At 41.1% G+C, this 24,750-nt stretch overlaps 1 protein-coding gene across 1 annotated transcript in view; it reads right to left on the reverse strand.

Annotated features, from left to right (window-relative positions):
* Positions 1-3,667: 3,667 nt before the first annotated feature.
* Positions 3,668-24,750, reverse strand: part of LOC129091093 (vesicle-fusing ATPase-like) — a 28,121-nt gene continuing 7,038 nt past the window's right edge. The window contains exons 5-22 of the mRNA XM_054598557.1: positions 24,381-24,547; positions 24,057-24,164; positions 20,602-20,677; positions 19,497-19,652; positions 17,462-17,661; positions 14,819-14,984; positions 14,633-14,707; positions 14,271-14,458; positions 12,970-13,065; positions 12,341-12,497; positions 12,077-12,210; positions 11,761-11,827; positions 11,586-11,665; positions 9,779-9,913; positions 9,461-9,574; positions 5,963-6,018; positions 5,746-5,812; positions 3,668-4,241 (exon numbers count right to left, since the gene is read on the reverse strand). Coding sequence (XP_054454532.1) covers positions 5,788-5,812; positions 5,963-6,018; positions 9,461-9,574; positions 9,779-9,913; positions 11,586-11,665; positions 11,761-11,827; positions 12,077-12,210; positions 12,341-12,497; positions 12,970-13,065; positions 14,271-14,458; positions 14,633-14,707; positions 14,819-14,984; positions 17,462-17,661; positions 19,497-19,652; positions 20,602-20,677; positions 24,057-24,164; positions 24,381-24,547 — 2,000 coding nt within the window. The 3' untranslated portion in view covers positions 3,668-4,241; positions 5,746-5,787. The remainder of the gene's footprint in view (positions 4,242-5,745; positions 5,813-5,962; positions 6,019-9,460; positions 9,575-9,778; positions 9,914-11,585; positions 11,666-11,760; positions 11,828-12,076; positions 12,211-12,340; positions 12,498-12,969; positions 13,066-14,270; positions 14,459-14,632; positions 14,708-14,818; positions 14,985-17,461; positions 17,662-19,496; positions 19,653-20,601; positions 20,678-24,056; positions 24,165-24,380; positions 24,548-24,750) is intronic.

Genomic DNA, 24,750 nt, shown 5'->3' on the forward strand with positions numbered 1-24,750 from the left:
GAGAGAGAGAGAGAGAGAGAGAGAGAGAGAGAGAGAGAGCACGAAAGTGACTGCTGGACTACAAGTGCTGCCCCGCCCGCCCCTGAACCCCCCCACCTCCACCTCCACCTCTCCTGCACGACTTCACCTGCTTCCAAACACTAAAACATTCATCAGCACACACACACACACACACACACACACACACACACACACACACACACACACACACACACACACACACACACACACACACACACACACACACTCTCAGGCCCTAATGGCACTTCAGATATTGATACTTTCTTTTTCTGTTTGTTAAACACCCTGCTTTAGAGTCCGTCTCCAAACCACCTGATCTCCATGACATCCCCGTGTTGACCTGAGTGACCTCTAGTCCGCTCTCAAGGGAAGAAGCCAGAGTTGTGCCACTTTTTCCTCTCCTCCCTCCTTCCTCCCTTCCCTTCCTTCCTCCCTTCCTCTCCCTGCAGCATCGGACCCCTCCCCTCCCCGTCGTCTTTATTTATTTCCCCCCCTCCATGCCAGCACAATGTTTGTGTAGCATGTACAGTAACACTTTTTTTTTTTTTTTTATACCTGTTGAGATAATGCAGTAAAGAAACAAAAAAAAAAAAAAAAAAAGAACAAAAAAAGAACTTTCAGACTCTTTGCTTTTGAATTTAAACAAACAAAAAAGCATCTTCTAACTAACACCTCACTTTTCCGGCCCCTCTTGGCTGGTCTACCTTTTTATTTTTTATCGTTTTTGAAACTAAACTAACCTCCACGCCGTCGGTGATGCTGAACACGCCGGCAGCCTCCCAGAAAACCATCACTTTGTGACTACTGAACTGAGCAGACGGTCCTGTTCTTTTGTTAAACTACTGAGCTGATAAAAAAAAAAACCCTCATGTGTCGCTTCTCTTCCTGCTGACTGACTCCACCGCACCAGTCAACCGAAAAAGATTTATTAATAGATTTATATGCTACAGTCTTGATTTTTATTGCCCCTTGCATTTCTGAAATATTACCATTTGGGGCTGGGACTGGAGGTATGCGGCATGTGTGTGAACAAGCATGCTCCATTCCACCAACAACCATGCGCGTGTATATGTGTGTGTGTGTGTGTGTGTGTGTGTGTGTGTGTGTGTGTGTGTGTGCACTATTCAGCCACTGCAGGCGGTTAAAAATTTTAAGCATTGTTTATGCGAGCAAATTCTTCCTCGTTGCAATCTAGCAGTTCTTATGATTGACGACTCTGTTCCTGCATTGGGACAAACGTGTGATGCAACACAGTCGTGCATTATAATCAATACAAGGAGTGATTGATTCATTCAAATTATATGAGCTGGAGATCATTTTGTGGCTGTTTTTCATACATGAATTTGATGCATCAAAAAGTGAGTCAAGCTTCAGCATGCTTAATGTTAATTCTGGTCTTAAGAGCAAAGTGATGACGGGGAGATCTGTTTATCGAACACTTCATGCACTCATCAAGTCAAGATTTTGTCTGAAGCAAATCTTTTATCACTGTAAAAAGAAAATAAACAGGAGGACTTGTGAAGACATGTGGAGACCAGAGAAGCCTCTGATTGGCTCTCACGCCCTCCCTTCCTTCCTTACTTCCTTTTCTCCATATTTCCCCTAGAGTTGAGGTTTTTTTGAGAGGCCTGATTTATTGACTGCCTTTATGGTTTTGGTTTTTAAAATATTGGAAGAACAAGAAACTGTAATTTGATGTCTGCCCATTTTGTTTTTTAAAGAAAAGGACATTATTTTACGATCATTGAGGTAAATAGTTGTGATTTTTTGGGGGTGGAGAGAAAAGACCTCCAGTTAATTTAGATTCTAAGAACATTAAGCAGTGCAAGATGTGTGTATATGTGTGTGTGTGTGTGTGTGTGTGTGTGTGTGTGTGTGTGTGTGTGTGTGTGTGTGTGTGTGTGTGTGTGTGTGTGCATGATGTCTGCCAGTGACAAAAACAAACAAATGGAAAGAACGAATGGACGGATGTTCACAACGGTGGAACAAACTGTGAGAGCTTTTCCACACAACATGTTCTGACCGCCCCGCCTGCTTCCTATTAGTTATAATCAACAACAACAAAAAAATGACCCAGTAGTGTTTAGGCCGTCCTCTCTATTTGTGACGTAGCTTAGCATTTGTGTCATCTTCCACGCAGCCCCTCCTCCCTCCTCCCCCCACCCCCTCCACCTCTCCCGCCGCTATATCCAAAGTTTTGTACAAAATGTTTTAAAGTGAATAATTCCCTTTTTATTTTATAATCGTAAATGTTATTGTTTTTATAAATATTATTTATTATACGATGTATATATCTGTATGACTGAACTAAGATTATATATTTGAAGAACAAAACTGTGTCGTGCTTTTTGATTTGTAGCCCAGAGGTTCACACTCCTCAACCATACCTCATACCTCATTGCTAGTTACATTCATCTCTTCTACAGTTACATACTCGACATTCATTTTAAAATGAGGCATTTAAAGGACATTTTATTGGTTTGAACAAAACCAACAGCGACATATCTTCCTCCTGTGCCTTTGAGCTCCAATGTTATCCAAAAACTATTAAAAATAATGTTATTTTAATACCATGAACACACTATATTCATTTTCAATCACACATACATCATCCTGCATCTTGAAATAACCACTAGAGCACAAAATGTGGATTAAACCGCCACTGAAAATAGTCCCTAAAAAAATGCACCATTTCCTCCAGTTTGAGTAACATTTACTGAAAGACTACAGTGATCAGCTGTTTTAGGAAACTTACTGAGATTATACACGAAATTAGACTTTATTTTTGTATTGTGAGACAGTAAACACACATTGTTTTTATTGTTATTTTTGCGGGATTTGTTAACAATGAGGATAACAATAAAATAACGCTAGCCTTCGCCTTAAATTGCAGTCATAAATTTAAGCATAAATATGTATCATTATCAAATAATTGGCTGTTATTGGCAGTGTACAGTAGTTACACTTTAGAGGATAAACTATACTGATGAGTTGACACAATCACATCTCAATCATCAAACACATTAAAAATGTAGGATTATGGCATTTAAAATAACAACAGAAATGAGAGCTGTGGTCGCTGCTAGTAAATCATCAGCTCTCGTTAATTTGATTTAGTTTAACTTGTATATTAAAGAAGGAAATACCACCAGTGTAGCATAACAGGATTTATATTTGTGCTCATGTTACTGATTCCTGAAAAATATTATATTTTCTACTTTGCACCCGAGGGAGAAGTCCCCCCGTCGCCCGAACAGACATCCTGCAGAAGCTTCTTGGTGAAATAGTCGCCTGTGTTTTCTTGTTAAAGTGTACGGTGATTATTGCACAACGTTCCGTGGAGGTTAACCGCAAATGTCTGAGTAGGTTCATCTCATTACGAGATGTCAAATTTCTCCGAATAATGAGATAATTACACTAAATCATAATTATAAAGACATTAGGAGTTCAACGTGCCAGGAAGATAATCAAAACAACTGGTGGTAGATTGGCACAAAGGTTTTCATAGAGAGTAAGTAAGTATTCTTCTGTGGATATTTTACTCACATACTTTTGCATAGAAAACACTTTGGTGTGAGGTATGTTAATATATAACATTTGCTGGTCATTCATCCCATCATTCATAAAACATAATGCAGAGTTTCTTGTAAGTAGTAGTAATAGATTTAATTTATTCATAAAATAAAAAAAAAGGTCAAACAAGAGCAAGTACAGAAGGTGATAAGAACAAAGGGAGATCTTTAAGAGTTCCTGGAATGATCAAATTACAAATCTGTGTTGTGATTAGTGTTTGTGAATGCACATTTACTTTCCATAGAAATGTTTCAAAATCTTTTTCCTGGACTCTTTTTTTTTTTTTTTTTTTTTTTAATATATATATCTATAAAATCCCAAAGAAGTGCTGTGGGCATCACATGGAGGTTACAGCATTATCCTTCTGCAGAATGCAATATACACAGATAGCACAAACACTGCTCGTGTGTGTGTGTGTGTTATGTTACATGTTCACATGGTGCTGAAGAGGAGGAGGTTTCGCCCGGTTGGTGGCTGCTGCAGAGACGCTGCAGTGCAGAGAGAAGCGTAGACAGAGCTTCAGGGATGGGAGGGAAAAGATGCAGAGAGAGAGAGATAGAGAGAGATAGAGAGGGGGGGGAGGATGGAAACTCGTCTCTCGCTCGCCTCCTCCTTTCAGCCTCTTTCAGGCTTCCGTTCCTCCGCAGCTGAGTGATCAGAGACAAATAAAAGTGAGAGGAGAGACATGCCGCCACAAGAGAGCACCTGTGTAGTCGACCTATTTTTAGGCACCGCCGCGCGTTAAGCTATACCGTTCGTCTCTCGAGGCGGAGACGAGAAGATGCAAAGCTCTGGCTGCAAGTGGAAAAGTTGCTAAGAGTTTTTTTTTTTTTTTGTTGTTGTTGTTCGATCGTCACCCTGGGCAGCCTGTCCTCATGGGACGCATCTCACAGAGCAGGATTAGCCAGATAGATAACTTTTAAAAAAGAGGGAATGTCTTCTGGAACTTTGCCATGATCAACACGCAGATATAGGAGAATAGTTTAACCGTTATCTGAAGAACTTTCTAATCCTGTTTTGTGAAGTTTCTTACTGTTTTAAGTGTTTATGGTGCCCACAATAAAGAAACCCACTGTGGACTTCCATACAGTTAAACAGGCAAGAGATAGACTGCCACACTATTAATGGGAAATGTTTACTTTCTTGCCAAGAGAGAGCATCTAGTTAGCTTAGTTTAGCATAAAGACTGGAAACAGTAGAGAGGTTATGTACAGCCTAAGGTAGTGTAAGATATTTAATTGAATTTCCTTTTTAGAAAAATACACTGTGAATTATTCGTCTGGTAAACAACTACACAGTGTACAAGTCTTTTATTGTGAAAGGTAAAAACAAACGGAGTGGATCTGGTCCGCGCCGCCTTAGTCTAGGGTTGAAATGAGTAATAAATTTAGCGGCGTTGTTGTACAATATAGTGAACATTTTGATGCCACAACGTGATTTGTTGCAAATTAATCGCATGAAAAAAAACACTCAGTGTCTAAAGACCTTTAAGCTGAGCTGTTGGTGTGTTAAGCTAAGCTAACTTGTGGCTAGCTCTAACCTAGCGTATCTATCAAACAGACATGAAAGTTTTGATCTTTTCATCAGACACTCGGCAAGAAAGCAAATAAGTGTGTCTCCCAAAACGCCAAGCTATTCCTCCTAATTTGTGACTTTTACAACAATATAAGATAAGATAAGATAATCCTTTATTAGTCCCGCAGCGGGGAAATTTACAGGATTACAGCAGCAATATACAACTACTTTGGAGCATTAAATTGCAAAACAACAGCATTAAATAGTAGAATCTGCATTACAAAATGATATATTGATGATGAATGTTGATTTTAATTTAAATGCAAGTCTACAGTTTTCTAGGAATTAATTTTATGCACATTAACCCATAAAGGAGAGTTGTACCAGTACAGTGTTAAACGATCTGTACAGTAGACTGGTCTGTTTTTAGAGGCTAAACACATTTAAATAAGGCTAACACTCAGTTAGCCTTTATTACTCTTTGGTCGGACTTCTGCTTGACACGACTTGTGTATAATTCATTTTTTACACACATATACAGTTTACAGATTTCAACGTTAGCTCCTTTAACCCCGGACAGGACATACTGAGTAGTAAATGCGACCATGCAGCCTGATGACGGCCCTGCAGTCTTACCGTTGAAGGATGCCTCTTTTTCACTATGTGGCTCCACTGAGTCTAGATAAACTTATCAGAACCCAGTCTGCAAAGGAGAAAAAAAGACAAAATGTATATTATTAATCACACTTGATACAATGATGAAAATGTAAACATTTGGTGCTTCTAACTACTTCTTTTTCTCCTGTTCAGTGTCACTGAAGAGTTGGTTTAGAAACAGGAAAAGAATACTTACGCTCCTTCATCCTTCAGTAGACTCAGGAACTTGCTAACTCTGTATCCATGATCCATCTAAAAAAAACAAAAACACAAACAGACAGAATACTTCTTAGTGCTTATAATGAAATTAAAGTACATTTACTTGCAGGTTTTCTTTTCTTTCTGTACGAGCATCTGTTTCATTTGAAAATTCAGAAGCAAAGGTGTTGAAACATGAAAGCAGTTTGGAGCAGCGGCGGGTTCCTGGAGTTCACGCTTCAGTGTGCACACACACACAGGGATTGTAGAGAAGGGGAGGGGGGGGAGAGGAAGTAAAATTAATGGCAACCTATGCAATAACTTACAGTACGTCTGGAATCGCCTGTAGCTACTAGAGTGAAGACATGAGAGCAGTCAGAAGCATCGGAATGAGAGGAAAAAAGATGAAGAGAAGAGGACTGAGTACGAATGTGTGTGTGTGTGTGTGTGTGTGTGTGTGTGTGTGTGTGTGTGTGTGTGTGTGTGTGTGTGTGTGTGTGCGGCTGTTTGCAGCATGTCTCGGCAAACACACATTCATACTTCTTCAGGCTCAGAGTAAAGGGGGTGGGGGTGGGGGGCAAACATGGCTGCATTTGTGCATACCATAGCAATTACACAGCATCCAGCCTCAACAAACAGGCCGTGCACCTCATCAACATACCACAGACACAAAGTCAGGGGGAGAAATTAACATCCGCCAACTGTCTTTTTAGGTCACTTTCTGCTGCTGAAAGTCTGCCACCTGTTTTGATGAACAGACAATATTTGGAGGCCTGCTGGCAATAATCAATTAAAAAAAGAGCTCTGAAAGCTTTTGTGACTGGTGTTAGCCATTAGCCAACCAGCAACAGGTGTTCACTAGCTAGCCTTTAAATCCTATCTGACTATGGCTTGAACTTACAACTATAGTATTCCCATGATAAATCAACACATACAGCATATTTGTATCCAAACCAAACACATGAAATTCATCCAGATACGACAACAAGACACGACATCTGGTCCTTTGCAGAGTTTAAAAGGTTCAGTATGCAGTCAGGTTGCATCCTCTGGAGCAACGTGTTCCTCCTCTGACACAGAACTGAACCCTACCAGGATGTTCTTATTTAATAGGTTAGAACTAGTTAAATGTTAGCCACATGCTTGTCAAGTCTGTGTGCGTAGGTGAATAATGTAGAATGATGCAACATTGTTTTATAATGGAGGTGCAATGTTTATGCAGTAAAACTATTAAAAAAGGAGCTTTCATTTAAGCAAAATTAATCATTTATTTACTTCAAATTCTGTAAAAACTAGTCCTTATGACTCCCATTCTAATCACATGCTGTGTTGCACCAACAAGGATTCATTTAATCCAAGTTTAGTTTTGATCAGAGTTTAGCTAAACTAAATTAAGAATGAGTACATTTGAAATCAAGCAGAGCTTTGTTGAAAAACTAAAAACTAATTTCAGAAAAGGAAATCCAAGTTTAAACCAAAATAAAATAAGAATTTAGAAAAATGTAACCTTCTAAAGTGTCCAAGTTAATACTGGATCCCATTTCAAATTAAAGTTTAAATTTTGGTGCAACAGAATTCTATTTAATCTAGGTTTAGAGGTTTAAATTATATAATCCTTAATTTCCAGCAAGTTTAAGTTTGATGCAACTCGATATAAAGTTAAACCATGATTTAAACAGGTTTAAAAGTTAAATCTTGTTGGTGCAAACCCGCCTAAACTTCCCAGGAATACTGCGTCTCAGGCAGTGATGTATGACTGGTCCGTAACTTTTTACAGAAAAATTATCCTGGTGTTTGGACAGGGTCATGACCCCTACAAGGCTTTGCAAGTAAATCCTTTGGGTACACTGCAAACAGAAATAACTACACAAATGTCAACAGGGACTTTTAACCAATAAAAAACTCCTTGGCCAAACCACAAAACCCCTAAAGACAACTTTAAGAAGGTGAGTAGACTTTTACCTACTCGACTCATCTCCATTCATACAATCGACGTGTTGAAAAGAAGCCAAGAATCTGCAGCGAGTTGGTGGTCTGTTTTTTTTTTCTCTGTTTCCACAGTTGGATGAGTTTAATGTGCAGGTTTTTTTTAACCTGCCATATGTGTTGGATGACTGATCTTCATTGATTTTTCTCTAAATTGTAGGAGCACCAGAACCACGAGGTGTGCATGATTTGTTCTTATGAGTCGCTTCCCTCTGATTCAGAACATGTGAATGTAACTTGGAAAGCCGGAGCAGAAAACACGGTTTCATAACTCTAAATGTATTGAATCCAAACCGTTTGGAGGACGCTTTGTGAACTAGAGATGTTCTGGATCCTCCTGCTCAACAAATCATCGTGAAAGCCACCCAGTTTATTTTTTCATTCCAGCTAATAGATGACAGTTTTTCTGGGACGGAGACAGATGTTGACTGTTGAGAATGCCGGCCAGATGTGTCGAGGAAGAGGAGGGACAGGCTGTTGGAGTTCAGGTTGCACTATTACAAAAACAACTATTTGTTTTTACCTTCACACAAGTCCACTTGACCTTTCTATCTTTTAATACCACCAGTGCACATGGAGTTAAACCAGCACTACATTTCCCATAAGAGCATGGTTTAGTTTAAAAAAAAAAAAATTGATGTTGGAAAGAACCAAAAGTAAAAGTCAACAGCATTGCTAGCAGATCTGTGAGGCTGTTATTCAGCATCGCAGGGCTTTGAACTCTATGCTACAGTCAGCATGCTAACAGGCTAACAATGAAAATGCTAACATGCTGTTTAGCCGGTATAATGTTCACCATCGAAGTTTAGCAAGTTAAGATTTGGTAAAACGCAAAACATTAAAAAGGCACAGTGTGTAGGATGAAGAGGGATTACTTGGCAGGAATTTAATATATTCATAATTGTGTTTCCCTGAAACTAAGAATTGTTGTGTTTTCATTAGCTTATATGACCCCTTCAAATCTACATATGAAGCGGTTCCCATCTCGGGAGTCCGCCATGTTTCTACGGTGGCCCAGAATGGACAAACCAAAAACTGGCTCTAGAGATGGATGGAGTCTTTCACAGTTTTATGTTCCTTCAAGGTCACCGTAGTTCTCTGACACGCTTGAAACAATCATGGCGGACTGGGCTTTTTTCTTAAAGAGACAGGCGCTAAAACAGAGCGTTTCAGATGGAGGGTGAATACAGGAATATTCAGACACACAGTACAATGAAAATAAAGTATTATTTGAACATTAAAGCATGTAAATATGTTCTTATAGAAACCCAAAATACAAATATGAACCTGAAAATTAGCATGATGTGTCACCTTTAAAACCCACAAATGTTAACGTCAAAGTGGCGCAAGAACAAAAGTTAAGGTATCACCAAATTCCTCAGGATCAATCTTTTGAAAACCCTAAATACCAGTAAAAAAAAATGTCCTTACAATCTATCAAATAGTTGTTGAGACATTTCAGTCTGAGCCAAAGTGGTTTACAGACTAAAAGAAAGTTTCTCTTCCTCACCTGCACGGCCATTTCAATCAGCATGAGCAACTTCTTTATGCCAATCCACAGATTTTGGCCCTTCACAGCTTTAGCTATGCTGGCCCGCTCCACTTCCTGAAAACTGCCCAACAGCTGCAGTGACGAGACGGAGAGAGGAGAGTACTCAGCATGGGATTAAAAAAAAGGTGATTTTATTATTCAAACGGTACAAACAGTATCAGCCAATAATGTTGACTCGCCTGAGTTTGTCAACTTATAAGTAATACACATTAAAACATATTTAACACCTTCACTGACGGAGTAAATGTCAAGTGCGTGTGTGTGTGTGTCTGTTACCTCCAGGGCCTCGACCAGCTGCTCTCCTCTCGAGATGTTGGGAATGTGGATGGTGGTGCTGAACGCGTCCAACATCTCCATTTCCTGGAGGACGTCTTTACGACTTGTGGTGCCAATGATCAGCAGCTTACGACCCTGAAAGAGAAGCAGATTTTTTTTAACAGTTGCGTGGCCTTAATTAAAAGTTTGTGTTGTGTGGATATAAATGGAGATTCTTGGATATGGATTGTGGACCACATGCTGTGAGATGACAGCTATTGTGCTGGGTGACTGTGTGAAATGCGTCAAATAAAGTACATGTGCAATGATTAATGTTGAGTGTATTGATTAAATTAGAAACAAAAGTGCAAGCAGAGGACATCAACAACAAAAAACAGCATTTGGCCTTACAATATCCAAATGTTTTCCGCATTATTTCAGGTTTTATTCCAATAAATTGGCTAATAACAGCTGTCACACTGAGAATTTGGTCCTGAATTTATGATGCCGTCATCTGAGTTTTGATGCAAGCCGTCTTTTATAATGAATTGCCATAAATCTCGATACTGTGATACAAGATTACATTGTCTAAAATTATGATAACAAGCACATACTGACTCAAATTTCTGAGAAAATCTGATAATTTTGCAATAACATTCTTAATTAAATGAGAGTACTCATTTGCCAACAATCTTCAAGTATTTGATTATCCCAAGAGTCTACAAAACCATATGGTTGTATAATATAGACTATTTATTTATTGAATGAACAGAAAACATGGTATGTAGTGATATATGCTGTTATCGAGATATGAAACAGCCTATATCATGATAGATGATTTTGGCTGTATCACATCGCCAACGCTCTCCTCGGCCGGTGGTAGACGTGTCTCACGGTGAGATCTAGAAAACGCCGTTTCACCACATTTCTCTCATGATTGTGCGACTTCAGGTTCGACAGTGTACGGGGGGCTTTAAGTCACAACAAGAGCACGGGGGGAACAGAAAACAACAGGACAAACGGAACAGAGCACAACACAACAGAAGACAAACAGCAGAGGAGAAAGAAGAGGAGCCAGAGAAATGTAGCTCCGCTAAGCCGACAAGTTGGAGGAGGACCAGGAGGAGAAGACGAACGGAGGAGAGGCAGAGGAGTGGCGAGTAGACAGGGGGATTATGGCTGCCGGCTGCCCCCCCATGGCGTGGGGGGTTGCGATGCTGCATGCAGATGAGGTGCCACACAGGCGGCGGCGCTGCCAGGTCCTGGCTCTCTCACAGAGCCCTTTCTCCTGCCTGTCCCCCCGGCCTCCCCCGGCCTCCCCCGGCCCCAGGCACCCCGCTGGGCCCAGCGCTTTACAACCCCAGAGGAGCACTGCAGAGCCAGGCATTCAGCGCCAGGCCCCGCGCCACTTCTCATGCACATGCAGCCATATAGTGGGCTATACTCTCATTCACGAACCCGTCAACAACAGACACACACACACACACACACACACACACACACACACACACACACTACAAACCAAAGAAACTATGAGAAATGGGTCTCCACCACCACCATTCACTGAGAGCACAACGGGGCCGGGACCAAAACACTCGCTAATAACCATACACACTCACACACACACACTCTCACACACTCTCACACACACAGACACAGACACACACACACACACACATGCCGGCTGCAGCCAGAGACCTCCAACAACTCCTCACAAGACTTGTGCGCTGGCATCCATAAGATCTGCTGCCCTCTTTCTGCCACCAAGGGACTAGCAACCGGTCAGTGAGCGTGCTACAAATGAATACCACGACACGGCGTTTGTTACCTTTGGAGGAGGTTTCTTCAGCAGCACCAGCAAAGCTTGTAACACCAGGTTGGAGAAACGAGGGCCTATGGGGACGTAGTCTGATGAGAGAGATCATTTTTCTATTAGCAATTGTCAATTTAATGCCCATTCCAAATAAAAAATAATGCAACAAAACAGTGACTTTCAATCTTACCTAACAAACGTTCGATGTCATCCACAACCACACAGCTCAGCTGGGATTTGTAGGCATCTTCAAATATCTATTAAAGCGAATAAAAGTACAAGACAGGTTTAGATCAGCAGAAATAGGCAACACAGTATTTATGCATAACCTGAAAATATTAAAAAAGTGAGAGATTTGTTTCAGTTGGTTTAGACTCCAGAAGGGCGTGTGTAAATGTTTTCAATGTAAAAATGTCTTCCAGAGTCACTTTGAAAATGTGAAAATGTGAATCTGCAAGATTATAACTTTAAATACTCACCTTTTTTCATTGTGAAGTGAGTTTTACCTTTTTGATGGCTTGGCATTTGGCGATCTCCGAGTGTCCGATCATCTTGTCGGGGGAGCAGATCTTGATGAAGGGGAACTGGGAGTCTTCAGAGATCTTAGCGGCCAGCGCTGTTTTCCCACTGTTAGGTGGACCTGAGGAAGGGGACCAATCACTAATCAGCTGTTTGTAGCGACACAAAAAACCTTCCAGTTTTCATTGTGCGTTAAACTGTTGCAATGCCGACGGTGGACGTTGCGTGACGTTTGTGTGTGTGAGTCCTACCTTCCAGCAGCACAGACACCAGCGGCGTGCGTTCGCTGTTCTTCGTCTGCTGCACCAGCAGCTCCCCGTCCTCCAGGACCGCCGACACCGGGTCGCCCCACCGCATTATCCCGTTCATGATGTAGCTGGCGTAGTCCTCCTGGTTGGTGCCAAAGGCCTGGAGAAAGAGTTTAGGTTGTGGTTTTTGTTTGGCTGTGTTGTGTCAAGTGAGAAAGAAAATACTAACTTTAAATGTGATTTGTTTCCTCGTCTATTTCTCTAAATTAGCTTAAAGATAGGGTTAGTCATTTTGAGAAACTTTTTCCAATGAAAGCAGCTAGCAGCACTACAAATTTCAAGTAATTTGGGCCAAATTAAAGGATTGGACAGGCTTATTACAACCATGCAGCAACCAAATATACCAGATTAAAAACAAAACAATTGTCAGAACATTTGATTTATTTTTTTGCTGTCCTGATGTAAAAGAACATTTCAACAAATATAACCATCAACATTGTCAAGAAATGCATTACTCTAGCTTTATTTTCATGTGTTCTGTATTATACTTTATTATAAATTAAAACATATCTGAAACTGAAATAAAAGGAGACACGGAACAGAGATAGAGAGAGCGACGTGGAGCGACTTACAGGTTTGATGTCGTTGTTCAGGGAGGTCAAGAAGTCAAGTCTGCTGACCTGCAGCTTCTCTGCAGTCTCGATGTTTACCTCCACCACGTTAGTGGCCTGCAACAAACACAAACACAAATCAAGATGAACCACAAGCAGATGATGAGTTACTTTTCGTTCCAAGATGAACTCCATGCCCCCCCCCCAACCCCGTTAATGAAACCCATTACACAAAGTATTGCATGATTAGTTGCACAATGTGTCAGCAGACAATGTACTCCCTCAGAGCAGAAAGGTCGGACCGAGAGGAGGAGGAGGAGGAGGAGGAGGAGGAGGAGGAGGAGGGAAGAAGAAGTGTTTAGAGGAGTGAGGAGCAACGTCACAGCCATCAGACATGTGTAAGGCCCTTGTCTGTCGTTTATCATCACCCTCTAATATCTGCTGCTGCATATGTGTGTGTGTGTGTGTGTGTGTGTGTGTGTGTGTGTGTGTGTGAACGCTTAACAGATGAGAACTTCACCTTATCTGTACGTCCCACTGAGCTGTGTAGATTTGAGCCTATGCACCTGATAAAACACTTAAGTGAGGGCATGGATTAATGCTTTGTGTTGATAGGTTTAAGGTGCTTTAACCTTAAACTTAGCAACACAAAGCATTAATCCAGTGAGTGCTTTTAAAAAAAGAAACTTAAAGCATTTTTAAAAAAGAGTCAAAGATTTTATTTATTTATTGTAATATGGATTTGCAGAAGTGCTGCAGGAATGAGTCCTAAAATAAAGAAATGTATTGAATCTCTTGTCTTGAAGTGTTTTTTTGAATAAGTTTTTGGTTAAAAAAACATTCAAAAAAAAAACGGAGATTTTAACATTTCATTGCACATCCGACTGAAACAACGTGTTGAATAAATCAAATGGTCAACTAATACTGATTCATTCGTGATACATTTGTCAAGCAAAAAATGCGTCACATTCATTGACTGTGGTTTTTCAAAATGTGAAGATGTGTTTGTTGTTTGTTTCAATATCTTTGCATTTTGCGATTGTTGATCTGACTAAATATGTAACATTTTTAATATATTGGCATTTTCTGATATATTTTATTCTTTAAAAAAGACTATTCTTTGTTTTTTTGTTGCCTTTTGTTGGATAGTACAACTGAAAAAAGACTGGAAAGGAGGAGAAAGAGGGGGACGACATGCAGCGAAAGGTCAGATTCGAACCCGGTAGAATAAAATAGTAGACTGAGTAATTGATTACTCATAGAACTCCTCTTCTCCAATCAAAGAGAGTAAACGGACATGGACACATTTATATAATAAATACCTTGATATGTCTGTTCATGGCAGTGGACTGCGCCGCCCTGACCAGGCCCTCCAGCTCGGCTCCGCTGTAGTTCTTCGTCTCCGCCGCCAGCTCCTTAATGTCGACGTCGGACGTCAGCAGCTCGTACTGACGCATCTTTGCCGTGTGGATGTGGAGAATCTGGACGCGGCCTCTTTCGTCCGGTAACCCTGGAAGCAAGAGAGGGGACGTACGGGACTGTAAGCTACAACAAAAAGTTGTAAAAGACATGCTGTACTGCTTTTTCTGACACTGGGTTTTAACTCCCTTTCCTGTCTACGGAGATAAATTGTACAGAGTTAACAGCAGAGTGAAACCCCATCAGTGCGTTCTCCACTTCTTACCAATCTCCATCTTCACCTCCAGTCTTCCTGGCCTCAGCAAGGCATCGTCTATCAGGTCAGGCCTGTTGGTCATACCTGAGAGAGGGACAGAGAGAAAAATGATGAACGGGAGGGATGAGTTAAGAGTGCAGATGTTCAAGGGAGAGAGCCTGTGTGTTACTCTGTGTTTATTTAGTGTCTGAGCACCTATGACCAGGATGTTGTTGAGCTGCTCCACTCCGTCGATCTTGGACAGCAGCTGGTTGACCACGGTGTCGTGGACTCCCGTGCTGCCGGCCATGCTGCCGCGCTGTTTGCAGATGGCGTCGATCTCGTCGAATATGATGATGTGAAGGCCGCTGTTCGCACCGAGCTGTGCAGCAGAGAGGCGAGGAGGGAAATAAATGACAGAAAGAAAGAAAGGTTACTGGGTGAACTGGAAATATGAGCCATCTACTATTGTCTTATACACATAATGAGCTCCTCTCGCACGATACAAATGTACAGTTGATGTTATTTACTTAAAACTTTGCTTAAACCTCCAGGATGTGTTCTTCCAGTGTTTCCCAAACTTTATTGGGCACTATTCAAATATTTTCAAGGTCTTAATGTATCATAGTTGTTTGGTCCAAAATTCAGTTGATTTTATTCTCTAAAGAAATTAAAAGTTGAAGAAAACATAAAGTTGTATATTTTGCACATAAAAATGTTTTTGTCTCGGAGTTTTGGTGCAAAACAATAAGAAAGTCAAGAGATAAAATAGAACATTTTACAATAGAAAATGTATATATTTTATATAGTTATATTCTATTTATATAACAGATATCTTTGTATGTGTTCTTGTAAGTTTTTAGAAGATTTGAGAGTCACCAATAAATATATTAAACTCGACAATTTGGTAGCTGGAACTTTTCTAATTTGGGCCTTGTGAAGTTATTAAATTGCAATAAATCCACTGATTTTGATTCATGTGAATGTTACCCTTGTATCAGCAAAACATGCAATGAATTTTTTATTTTTAGACTTTTGAATGAAAAATAAAATGATACTATTTTACAGGTTTTGTTATCATGCTCATGCAAGACAGAGAAACAGAAAAAAACACGAACTGGCTCTCCAAACAGAGGCTGATTAGTATTTTTTAACATTTAATTCCTTTTTATAATTATTTAGCCTGGACCCAAAGTAATGAATTAATTTGACACACAAAACATAATGTTGAATTTATTACAAATTACAGAAATAATTATTTCTACAAATGTGCTTAACCTTAAGTAGTGGCTCCACACATAATTCTAATTAATACATAAAATCATGTTAATATTTTCCTCTAATGCATTCTTTCAGAGACATAAAGAAGACAAAGACACAGCCAATGATTAATCTTTCATCCTGTCCCAAAAACATTGACCCTCAACCGAGAGACAGATGGAAGAAAAGTGAGAGAGCAGCAGGGTGGGGGGTTATCTCTCCATCTACAGACCCGTCAGTCTCAGCCGTAGCATTTAAAGCAGGTGTGGAGCTGTCCTTATTACACACTGGACTGGACGGTGTGTGTGTGTGTGTGTGTGTGTGTGTGTGTGTGTGTGTGTGTGTGTGTGTGTGTAGGGAGGTATAATAGGAGGTCAAAGACAGCCCAGCCCCTCATTAGCTGGTGAAGAGTGAGGCGGCTCGACGCTAGTGTCTCCCCATCCAAACCCGACTATCACTGCACAACCCTCAACAAACACACACACACACACACACACACACACACACACACACACACACACACACACACACACACACACACACACACACACACACACACACACACACACACACACACACACACACACACACACACACACACACACAGAACTTTACCAGAGTTATTACAGTTACGTCTGGCTAAAGGGCAGATCTCTCCACTCCTGGAGAAATGAGGTTTTTTTGCTGTTTTGACAGATGACATGCTTATCTGTGTTTCACGAAACCAGACTTTTTTTCTGATGAGTAGATAATAAGTTCAGCAAAGGTGAAGTATCGCAGGTAAAGTGAAGCATCTGGAAGTTGTAATGAAACAGACTCATTTATCAACGTTAACATGTGGGGTTTTCGTTTCTTGCTTGGCTCTGCTTTAAATTCTACTTCTCTTGAAAGTTCACTTAAGACGCGTCTCCACCAAGAAGTTCCTGGTGGTCTTAAGACCTCGACTGCTAATAGTCGGATGGTAAACACAGCTCAGTGTGCCCGCCAGTTTCATCTGAAGAACACGTTGAATAAGAAATATACCTAGGGTTTGCCTCACTGTGACGAAATTTACTGCTGCAAAGTATTTATTTACTGATGCAGGTGGGATGTAATGTATGAAATGCAGCAGAGGAAAAAGAAGATAAGAGCATAAATCATCTGTTGAGTGTTGGATGGTTATTTATTTGTGCTTTAGAACGTGACCTCCGTGAAACAATCAGAAAATAACTCTCTTTCTTTTTCAGAACGATGGGGGAGCCGTCTTCGAAGCTAAACTTTACTTTTGATATTATCAAACACCAAGAAATGCTCTATCCTCGTCGTACACAAGTTGAAGTATGTGTTTGACCAATCAGTCACGGTCATCCCTGCAAACTCAACTCCGAAAGTTCCTGTGCTCTCAGAAAGTACGAGCCTTACCAGGACTTTTTTTGGGGGGTCAAAATGTCCTCAAAACTTCATTTAGACTCTGGCCTGTGCGGTGGAATGAGTTCCTCAAAAGGTTCTTAGTCCATGAGGAAGTTCATGCAGTCAAAAAGAAGCTAAGTGCAGTTTTTAATGTACTATAATAAAAGTTAAAGTGCATGCTGTATACGATGTAACGCCTCCTCCACTCACCCTCTTCTGTTCGTCCTCTGCGTCTGCAAACAGCTTCCTGATGTTGGCCTCGGACTCTCCCACGTACTTGTTGAGAATCTCGGGGCCGTTGACGATCTTGGGCTCGCGGGCCTTCAGCATCTTGCCGATCTGTCGCGCCATCAGGGTTTTACCGCAGCCGGGGGGTCCGAACAGCAGGATCCCCTTCACGTGCTTACAGCCTGGAGACAGACACAGGACCGGGGGAGAGGGATGGAAGTGAAACGAAGCGAATTCACAGAAAATGCTTCTGTTAGTTATGAAGCTCAAATGTTCATTAAGTGAAGCTCAATCAGAAGACCTTTAATCCTGAAGTCTTACATAACTATTTGCCTTATTCCTTTGGTTTAATATTGGCTGTAGTTTTTTCTTATTATTATTACACAAGGCATAAAAGGGACAAAACAAAATCACCAACTGAAAAGAAAACTACAAAAACAGAACGTTGTAACTGCAGGATTTTTTATTGGCATATTTATCTGTTGTTGTGTTTTATGCGTCTTCCACTCTGGACGTTGAACGGCCGTTTCCATCTTGTTGTGGTGAAGTCGGACTGATGGAACTTCTAAATAAACTACTCATATTGTCTATTTCTGTGATGTATGTTTTAAAACATTTATCTCTATTTTATCCCTTTTGTAAAGTGTTTTTTACTAAATAAAATGTATTATTACTCGTGCATTAATTACAAAGCAGCATAATATGGACAATTATTACCCCCGTTCTCTCCTCTCTGTATTCTGTCGTTTAATTCCGTCTCCTTAAAGATCAAGTGTGGAGACTGAAAGCTCTGCTCAAGTTTACACTGTAGGTCCTTTAATGGCCTTTTTGCACCTGCTTAATGACATTTAGCCCAGACTAATTGAGAGGCCCATGATAACCATCTGAGCTGCCATTTTGGCGTGCTGAAGGATGACAGGTGGGGGGTTGGGGGGTCTGTCTGAAAGTCATGTGGTTGTGTTTGGAAGAGAAAGCACAGTAGAATCTGTCTGTCCTGCTTCACCTCTCTGGGAGCAAAGGGGAGACAAGGTGAAACTTTCAGACTTTTGCTCCGCCACACAAAAAAAAAAAGAAAAACTGTCATCACCTGCTTCCCCGCGGCTCCCAATTACAGCTCTACCTTTTAGCTGTGGACGCTCTATCGGGACTCGGCATCTCATTACGGGAGCCAGCTGGCCGCAACAAAAGGCCGACCACCGCACACAAGCGGCCCGGCTGAAAGGTCAGCTCGCACGCCGCTGGACGCTGCCACAAGACCCCCGGAGCGCTTGTGGGCATGTGCACCAGATTTCAATTATGCATGGTTTTTACAACAGGTTTTCACAAGACTATGAGGTCTGGGAGCAAAGGATTATGACTGATGTGTGCGTGTGGGTAGAGAGGGTTTTGTGCATGAGTCACAAAGACGACTACCTTGATGGCCTTTGCAAAAAAGTGAGTCACCGTCATTATCCGACAGCTGCCAAAGAACGATGAATGAGTGTGTGTGGGGATCACTGTCGGGGTTTTAAAGTCGTGGTTGACGCTAACTTGTCGGCTACTCGTTGAGCGTTGGGTTTCTCTGTGATTCAGCCGGCAAAACATTCCCTCAAAGGAATTATTCGTTTGTCATACTGTTGATTTAGTGATTCAACACAATCTGAATATAATAAGTGAAAACAGTGATTATCTTTTGGCAGGTATTTTTTAATTTGTTCCACCAGAAGAATGCTGAAAGACAGACAACAGTGTTTCTCAAAACCTTATGGTGATTTTGGGAGAACTTTCCATGACGCCCATGTATATAATGCATTAGAAGCATACTTTTAATGCGTTATGATCTGCTTACCGCACTGTATAATTACACTTAGAAGTACCCATAAATATATTTAAACACACTTGAGCCAGACTGTCAGAGAAGTCATGGATGAAAACGTGAAAAATGAAAATGTCCTCACCAACACACGCAAATCTTATAAAATATTTTCAAAAAGGCAAATAAAGAAGTGATGGCGGGATTAAAGAGCGAGAAACTCACCCATCTGTTCCACGATGTCTGGAGGGAAGACTCGTGAGGCGAAGGCTCTGCGGAAGATGTCAGAAAACTCCTTGTCAAGGCCGCCGATACCCATCCTCTCAAAGTTCCAGTCTGGGCTGATGATGGACTGCCGAGACTCTCTGGTTTTGGCTTTCCCTGGAGGGGTAACACAAAAACAAACAATACAAAGTTTAGCTCCAAAAGAAGAGCCTAAAGTTGTATGAGTATTAACTGGAAAAAGCACTTCTATCTACTCTTATGTGAACAGTATGGCTGGGCTATACGGACAAAATCTTCTATATCAATATGTAATTTCATATGAAGATAACAATGTATATCACAATATAGCATGTTTTTTGGTAATTCAATAAATAAATACTCTACAGGAAATACCTACATGGTATAACCTATTTTTGTAGTCTCCTGTCTGAATTAAATACTTGTCAAATTAACTATTTTATTATTTTTAAGTGCAAAATTATCAGATTTTTGGGAAAAAACTGAGTTATTATGTGCTTGTTAATATAAATTTAGACAACAGACTTGTGTGTCATATATATCTCGTTATGTTATTTCATCACGATAGGACATTGAAAGACGATATATTATCATATATAGATTTTGCCCAGCCACAGGAAACAGCAGTGTTTTTTAATTAACCATTACAGGAGTTGTTTTGTGTCTCAAAACAAATGTATGCAGTGTAATTAACATGGTGAAACAGCTGCTTTTTTATTTTACACAAGGCAAGTACACATTTTTAGCCTTTTATTTTAACTGATGTGTTAAATAGATTATCTCAATATTCATATAACCAGAATATATCCCATGTTAACCTTATTAAGGAGGTAAAATGCCCATCAGGTGGCCACTGATGTTGTGACACTGCCAACAAAATGTGGAAGGAAAAGCAAGCCGAGCAAAATGAGTAAAGTGTGCCACCTTGTGGTTTTGTGGAGAATCGCTGTTAAAAACACCTTTATTTCTTTAGAAATGAGTGTGTGCCTTAAATGATTTTAGAATCTCCTTTTTACAATCATGTCAGCTTTATTGGCTGTATTCAACATCTGCACCGGTTGTAAGGTAGAGTATTGTTGATACTCACCAATCAGGGTCAAGGACGAGCTCTCGGCCTTCTCAAAAATCACCTGACTGTTTCCCAGCAACAAACCGATCTGAATCTGAGGAAAAAAACCGTCTATGTGACAATGGTACAGTGACATCAAACTGCAACACTTAGAACTTCATTTTAGATGAGATTTTAATAATTGTATTCATTAAAATCAATTAATTTGATACATATGGAGAAAATATTGAGGGTAAATTTTCCACTTACATTGAGGTATTATATTTGGGGAGAAATAAACATGAAGATTTGGAGACAAAAATATATTAAAAGGTATGTTAATGATGAGTAAAAAATGATATTACCAGAAATTGGCTGAAGACAGAGGCCTCTAAGACCTCATATATAATGGAGTAGTTGACTTTCTCCTCCAGATTAGAACTGGACAATATGGATTGAATATATTTCACCAATTATATCAGATTTTATATGACAGTGTGTGCAAAATATTTAAAAATATATATTTTATTTGGATAAACATTGTTCAGCCATTGTTCAGCCACTTTTTGCGATTTTGTAGTCTTTATACTTGACGACATATTGGGTTTGTAGTCCTTGTCGTAACCATGGGGATGGAATGCATCTCCTGTCATGGTTTGACTCTGTGATGTCATCAAGGGAACCGGCTCTGATCACGAATTCTAGAACTCTGTGACTGAAAACCTTTAAGTTCCTGATCAACAGAGATTCTTTCATTCGTATCAACGCAAGTGTTGCAGAGCAGTCCGACCTACTTCACAGACGATCTACTACGAAAAACCAGTCTTCAACAGACAACCACAGTCTTCAACAGACGACCACAGTCTACTACAGACAACCACAGTCTACTACAGACAACCACAGTCTTCAACAGACAACCAGTCTTCAACAGACGACCACAGTCTTCAACAGACAACCAGTCTTCAACAGACGACCACAGTCTTCAACAGACGACCACAGTCTTCACAGACGAACAAAGTCTTCAACAGACGACCACAGTCTTCAACAGACAACCACAGTCTTCAACAGACGAACAAAGTCTTCAACAGACGACCACAGTCTTCAACAGACACCAAAGTCTTCTTCACACACCTACAGTCTGCTACAGACGGTGCCATGGACAGAAGAAACAACCAGAGAAACGGGGCTAGGGCTCATCAGGACCAAAAGGTACATCACCTCAAAGTAGCTCTTACTCGAGCTAACGATGAGCTCTACAGTCTGACAATTCAGCTCAGCGAACTGGAGGTATTTAAGAAACAATCTCTGATTGAAAGGGAGAGTTTCTGCCGCAGCGTCAGAGAAGGTAAAGCCAAAACAAGCCGTCTGGAGAAACTTCTAAAGGTCACTAAGGAGAGAGTAAATCATCTGGAGAGTCTTCGAGTCCTCAAAGAGACGGTGACCACGGCTGAAAACAAAAACAGCCAACAGACCATTAAGAAATATGAGTCAGAAATCTCCCATCTAAAGAAAAGTCTCCAACTCCAGGAGGAAAACCAGCTCAGCATCAAAGGAGCTGAACTCCAGAAGAGCGAGGAAGCCTGGCAGGCTAAATACAACGCTCTGGAGGAGAAGTTCACCAAGAACCAGGCCAAGACACAGAACTGGGAGAAGCTGCAGATCGAATACAAGGAGAAGGTGAACCAGGTGGAAGAGCAGATCGACCAGAAGGACACTGAAATCCTGGATCTCTGCCAGGAGAAAGAGGGTCTCTCTCAGACCCTCACAAAGACCAAAACCCTGCTCATCAGCAAAGAAGCTGAACTCCTCCAGAGTGAGAAAGACTGGCAGGAGAAATATGAGGCTCTGGAGATGAAGGTCACCAAAGACCTGGACCAGAAGCAACAGAGCTTGGAGAATCTTCAAGTTGAACACCAGAGGATGGTGAACCAGGTGGAGGAGAAAATCCACCAGAGAGACACTGAAATCCTGGATCTCTGCATGGAGAAAGAGGGTCTCTCTCAGACCCTCACAGAGACCAAAATCCAGCTGAGCAACAAAGAAGCTGAAGTCCTCCAGAGCGAGAAAGCCTGGCAGGAGAAATACGAGGCTCTGGAGATGAAGGTCACAGAAGACCTGGACCAGAAGGAACAGAGCTTGAAAACTCTTCAGGATGAACACCAGAGCAAGTTGAACAAGGTGGAGGACCTGATCCACCAGAGGGACACTGAAATCCTGGATCTTATTAAAGAGAAGGAAATTGTCTCTGAGAAACTAACAGAGACCCAAAACCAGCTCATCAGTGAAAGAGCTGAACTCCTCCAGAGCAACAAGGCCTGGCAGGTGAAATACGACGCCCTGGAAGAGGAGACCTCCAAAGACCTGGACCTGAAACAACAGAGCCTGGACACACTTCAGGCTGAGTGCCAGAGGAACGTGGACCAGATGGAGAAACAGATCCACCAGAGGGACACTGAGATCCTGGATCTCATCAAGATAAAGGACGATGTCTCTGAGAAGCTCACAGAGACCAAAAACCAGCTGAGCAACAAACAAGCTGGACTCCTCCAGTGTGAGAAAGACTGGCAGGACAAATACGAAGGTCTGGAGGAGAAGACCACCAAAGACCTGGACCACAAAGAACAAAGCTGGAAGACCAAAGTCCAACAGGTGGAGGACGAAAAAAAGGTCCTGGAGGACATCTGTCTCCAAATGAAGAAGAAGAGGAGAGGCTTCTTTGGCAAGAAGATGGAGGACAGACAGACCGAGCTGGAGAAAATGATAAGAAAACTGCAGGAGAAGGAAATGAAGACGAAAGAGAAGGAGGAGAAGATGGAGACGGGGTTTCTCAGCCGGATGCACAAGAAGAAAACGTGTGACGGCGACAGAAAGGTGGAGGAGGCTGGTTCTTCAGCTGAGGCTGAACACCAGTAGCTACATCTTCCTCCCCCTTTCACCTCTCCACCCTCCCTTCTCTCCCACCTCTCTATCCCCTTCCTTGTATCCACCATCCCTCTCCATCACCACCTCCATCAACACCCCCCCCCCCCCCTCAATCAGGGCGACACAGTGGCTCAGTGATTAGCACTGCAGCCTCACAGAGACACCTCCACCCGTCCGTCTGTGTGGAGTTTCTATATTCTCCCTGTGTCTGCGTTGGGTTTTCTCCTGGTACTCAGGTTTCCTCCCACAAAATCCCAAAAATATTCACTTTAGGCTGATTGGAAACTCCAAATTATCAACTTCAATCAATCATATTCATGTTAGGGTTTTCTCCTGGTGCTCAGGTTTCTCCCCCAAAAAATATTTAAATGAATAATAAAAAATGCATTTAAAAAATAAATGTTCAATGTGTCTGCCTTTCTGATTGAGTGTATACAGTATAAATACAATTATATGACATGATAGTGACTATAAAGTAGTAGTACTGGTATCTGTTTAAGTTGTGATTTTAACAAAACTGAAGCTGATCAATAAAATGATCAATGTACGGTGACAGATTGTTCTCCACATACCTTCGGTTTCTTGCCAGAGGCTTGTTCTCCTTTCAGGATGCTCGGGTCCATGGCCTCCATGTCTTTTATCACCAAACCAAACAGCTTATCACAGAAACTAAACACAAACTAGAAAAAAATAAAAAAGATATAAGGGCAGAAAAAAAACATTAAATTACAACAAACAAATGGAACATAGTAGTAGTAGAGTAGATATCATTCATTAAATTAACAAAAAAATGAAGATAGAGTCAATCTCTGTGAACACACATCCAGGTCTTTAATTTAATATCCTATGATCCTATAATTTTAATAAGTATGTCAGATCTTGTCAGTGAAAAGCACCTGCTGTCCGACGCTGAAGGCCTGGTTGTTGAAGTGCTGGAGGAACTCGGTGGCCATGCTGTCGGAGTCGTACGGGTTGCTGTCCACATTCTTCTTCTGCAGGAAGTCGATCTCCACCGTCATGCTGCTGATACACTGTTTGGACTTGTCAAAGTTGTAGTTGCTCACTGTTAGGAGGTAAAAAGAAAAAGGTTTATAGTTTAGACAACATCATCTGGATTATTATCTCCGCCAGGCATTAAGACTTGAGGGGATCATGCGTTCGGTCGTGTGTGTGAGTCTGTCTGTCCGCAGCTTATCTCACATCATTCTGGACCCAGTCGCCTCATATTTTTGGTGCACATTTATGACTGTTTGCTCAAGGACGTCT

This window comes from Anoplopoma fimbria, chromosome 5 (genome assembly GCF_027596085.1).
Source record: "Anoplopoma fimbria isolate UVic2021 breed Golden Eagle Sablefish chromosome 5, Afim_UVic_2022, whole genome shotgun sequence".
Taxonomy (NCBI): domain Eukaryota; kingdom Metazoa; phylum Chordata; class Actinopteri; order Perciformes; family Anoplopomatidae; genus Anoplopoma; species Anoplopoma fimbria.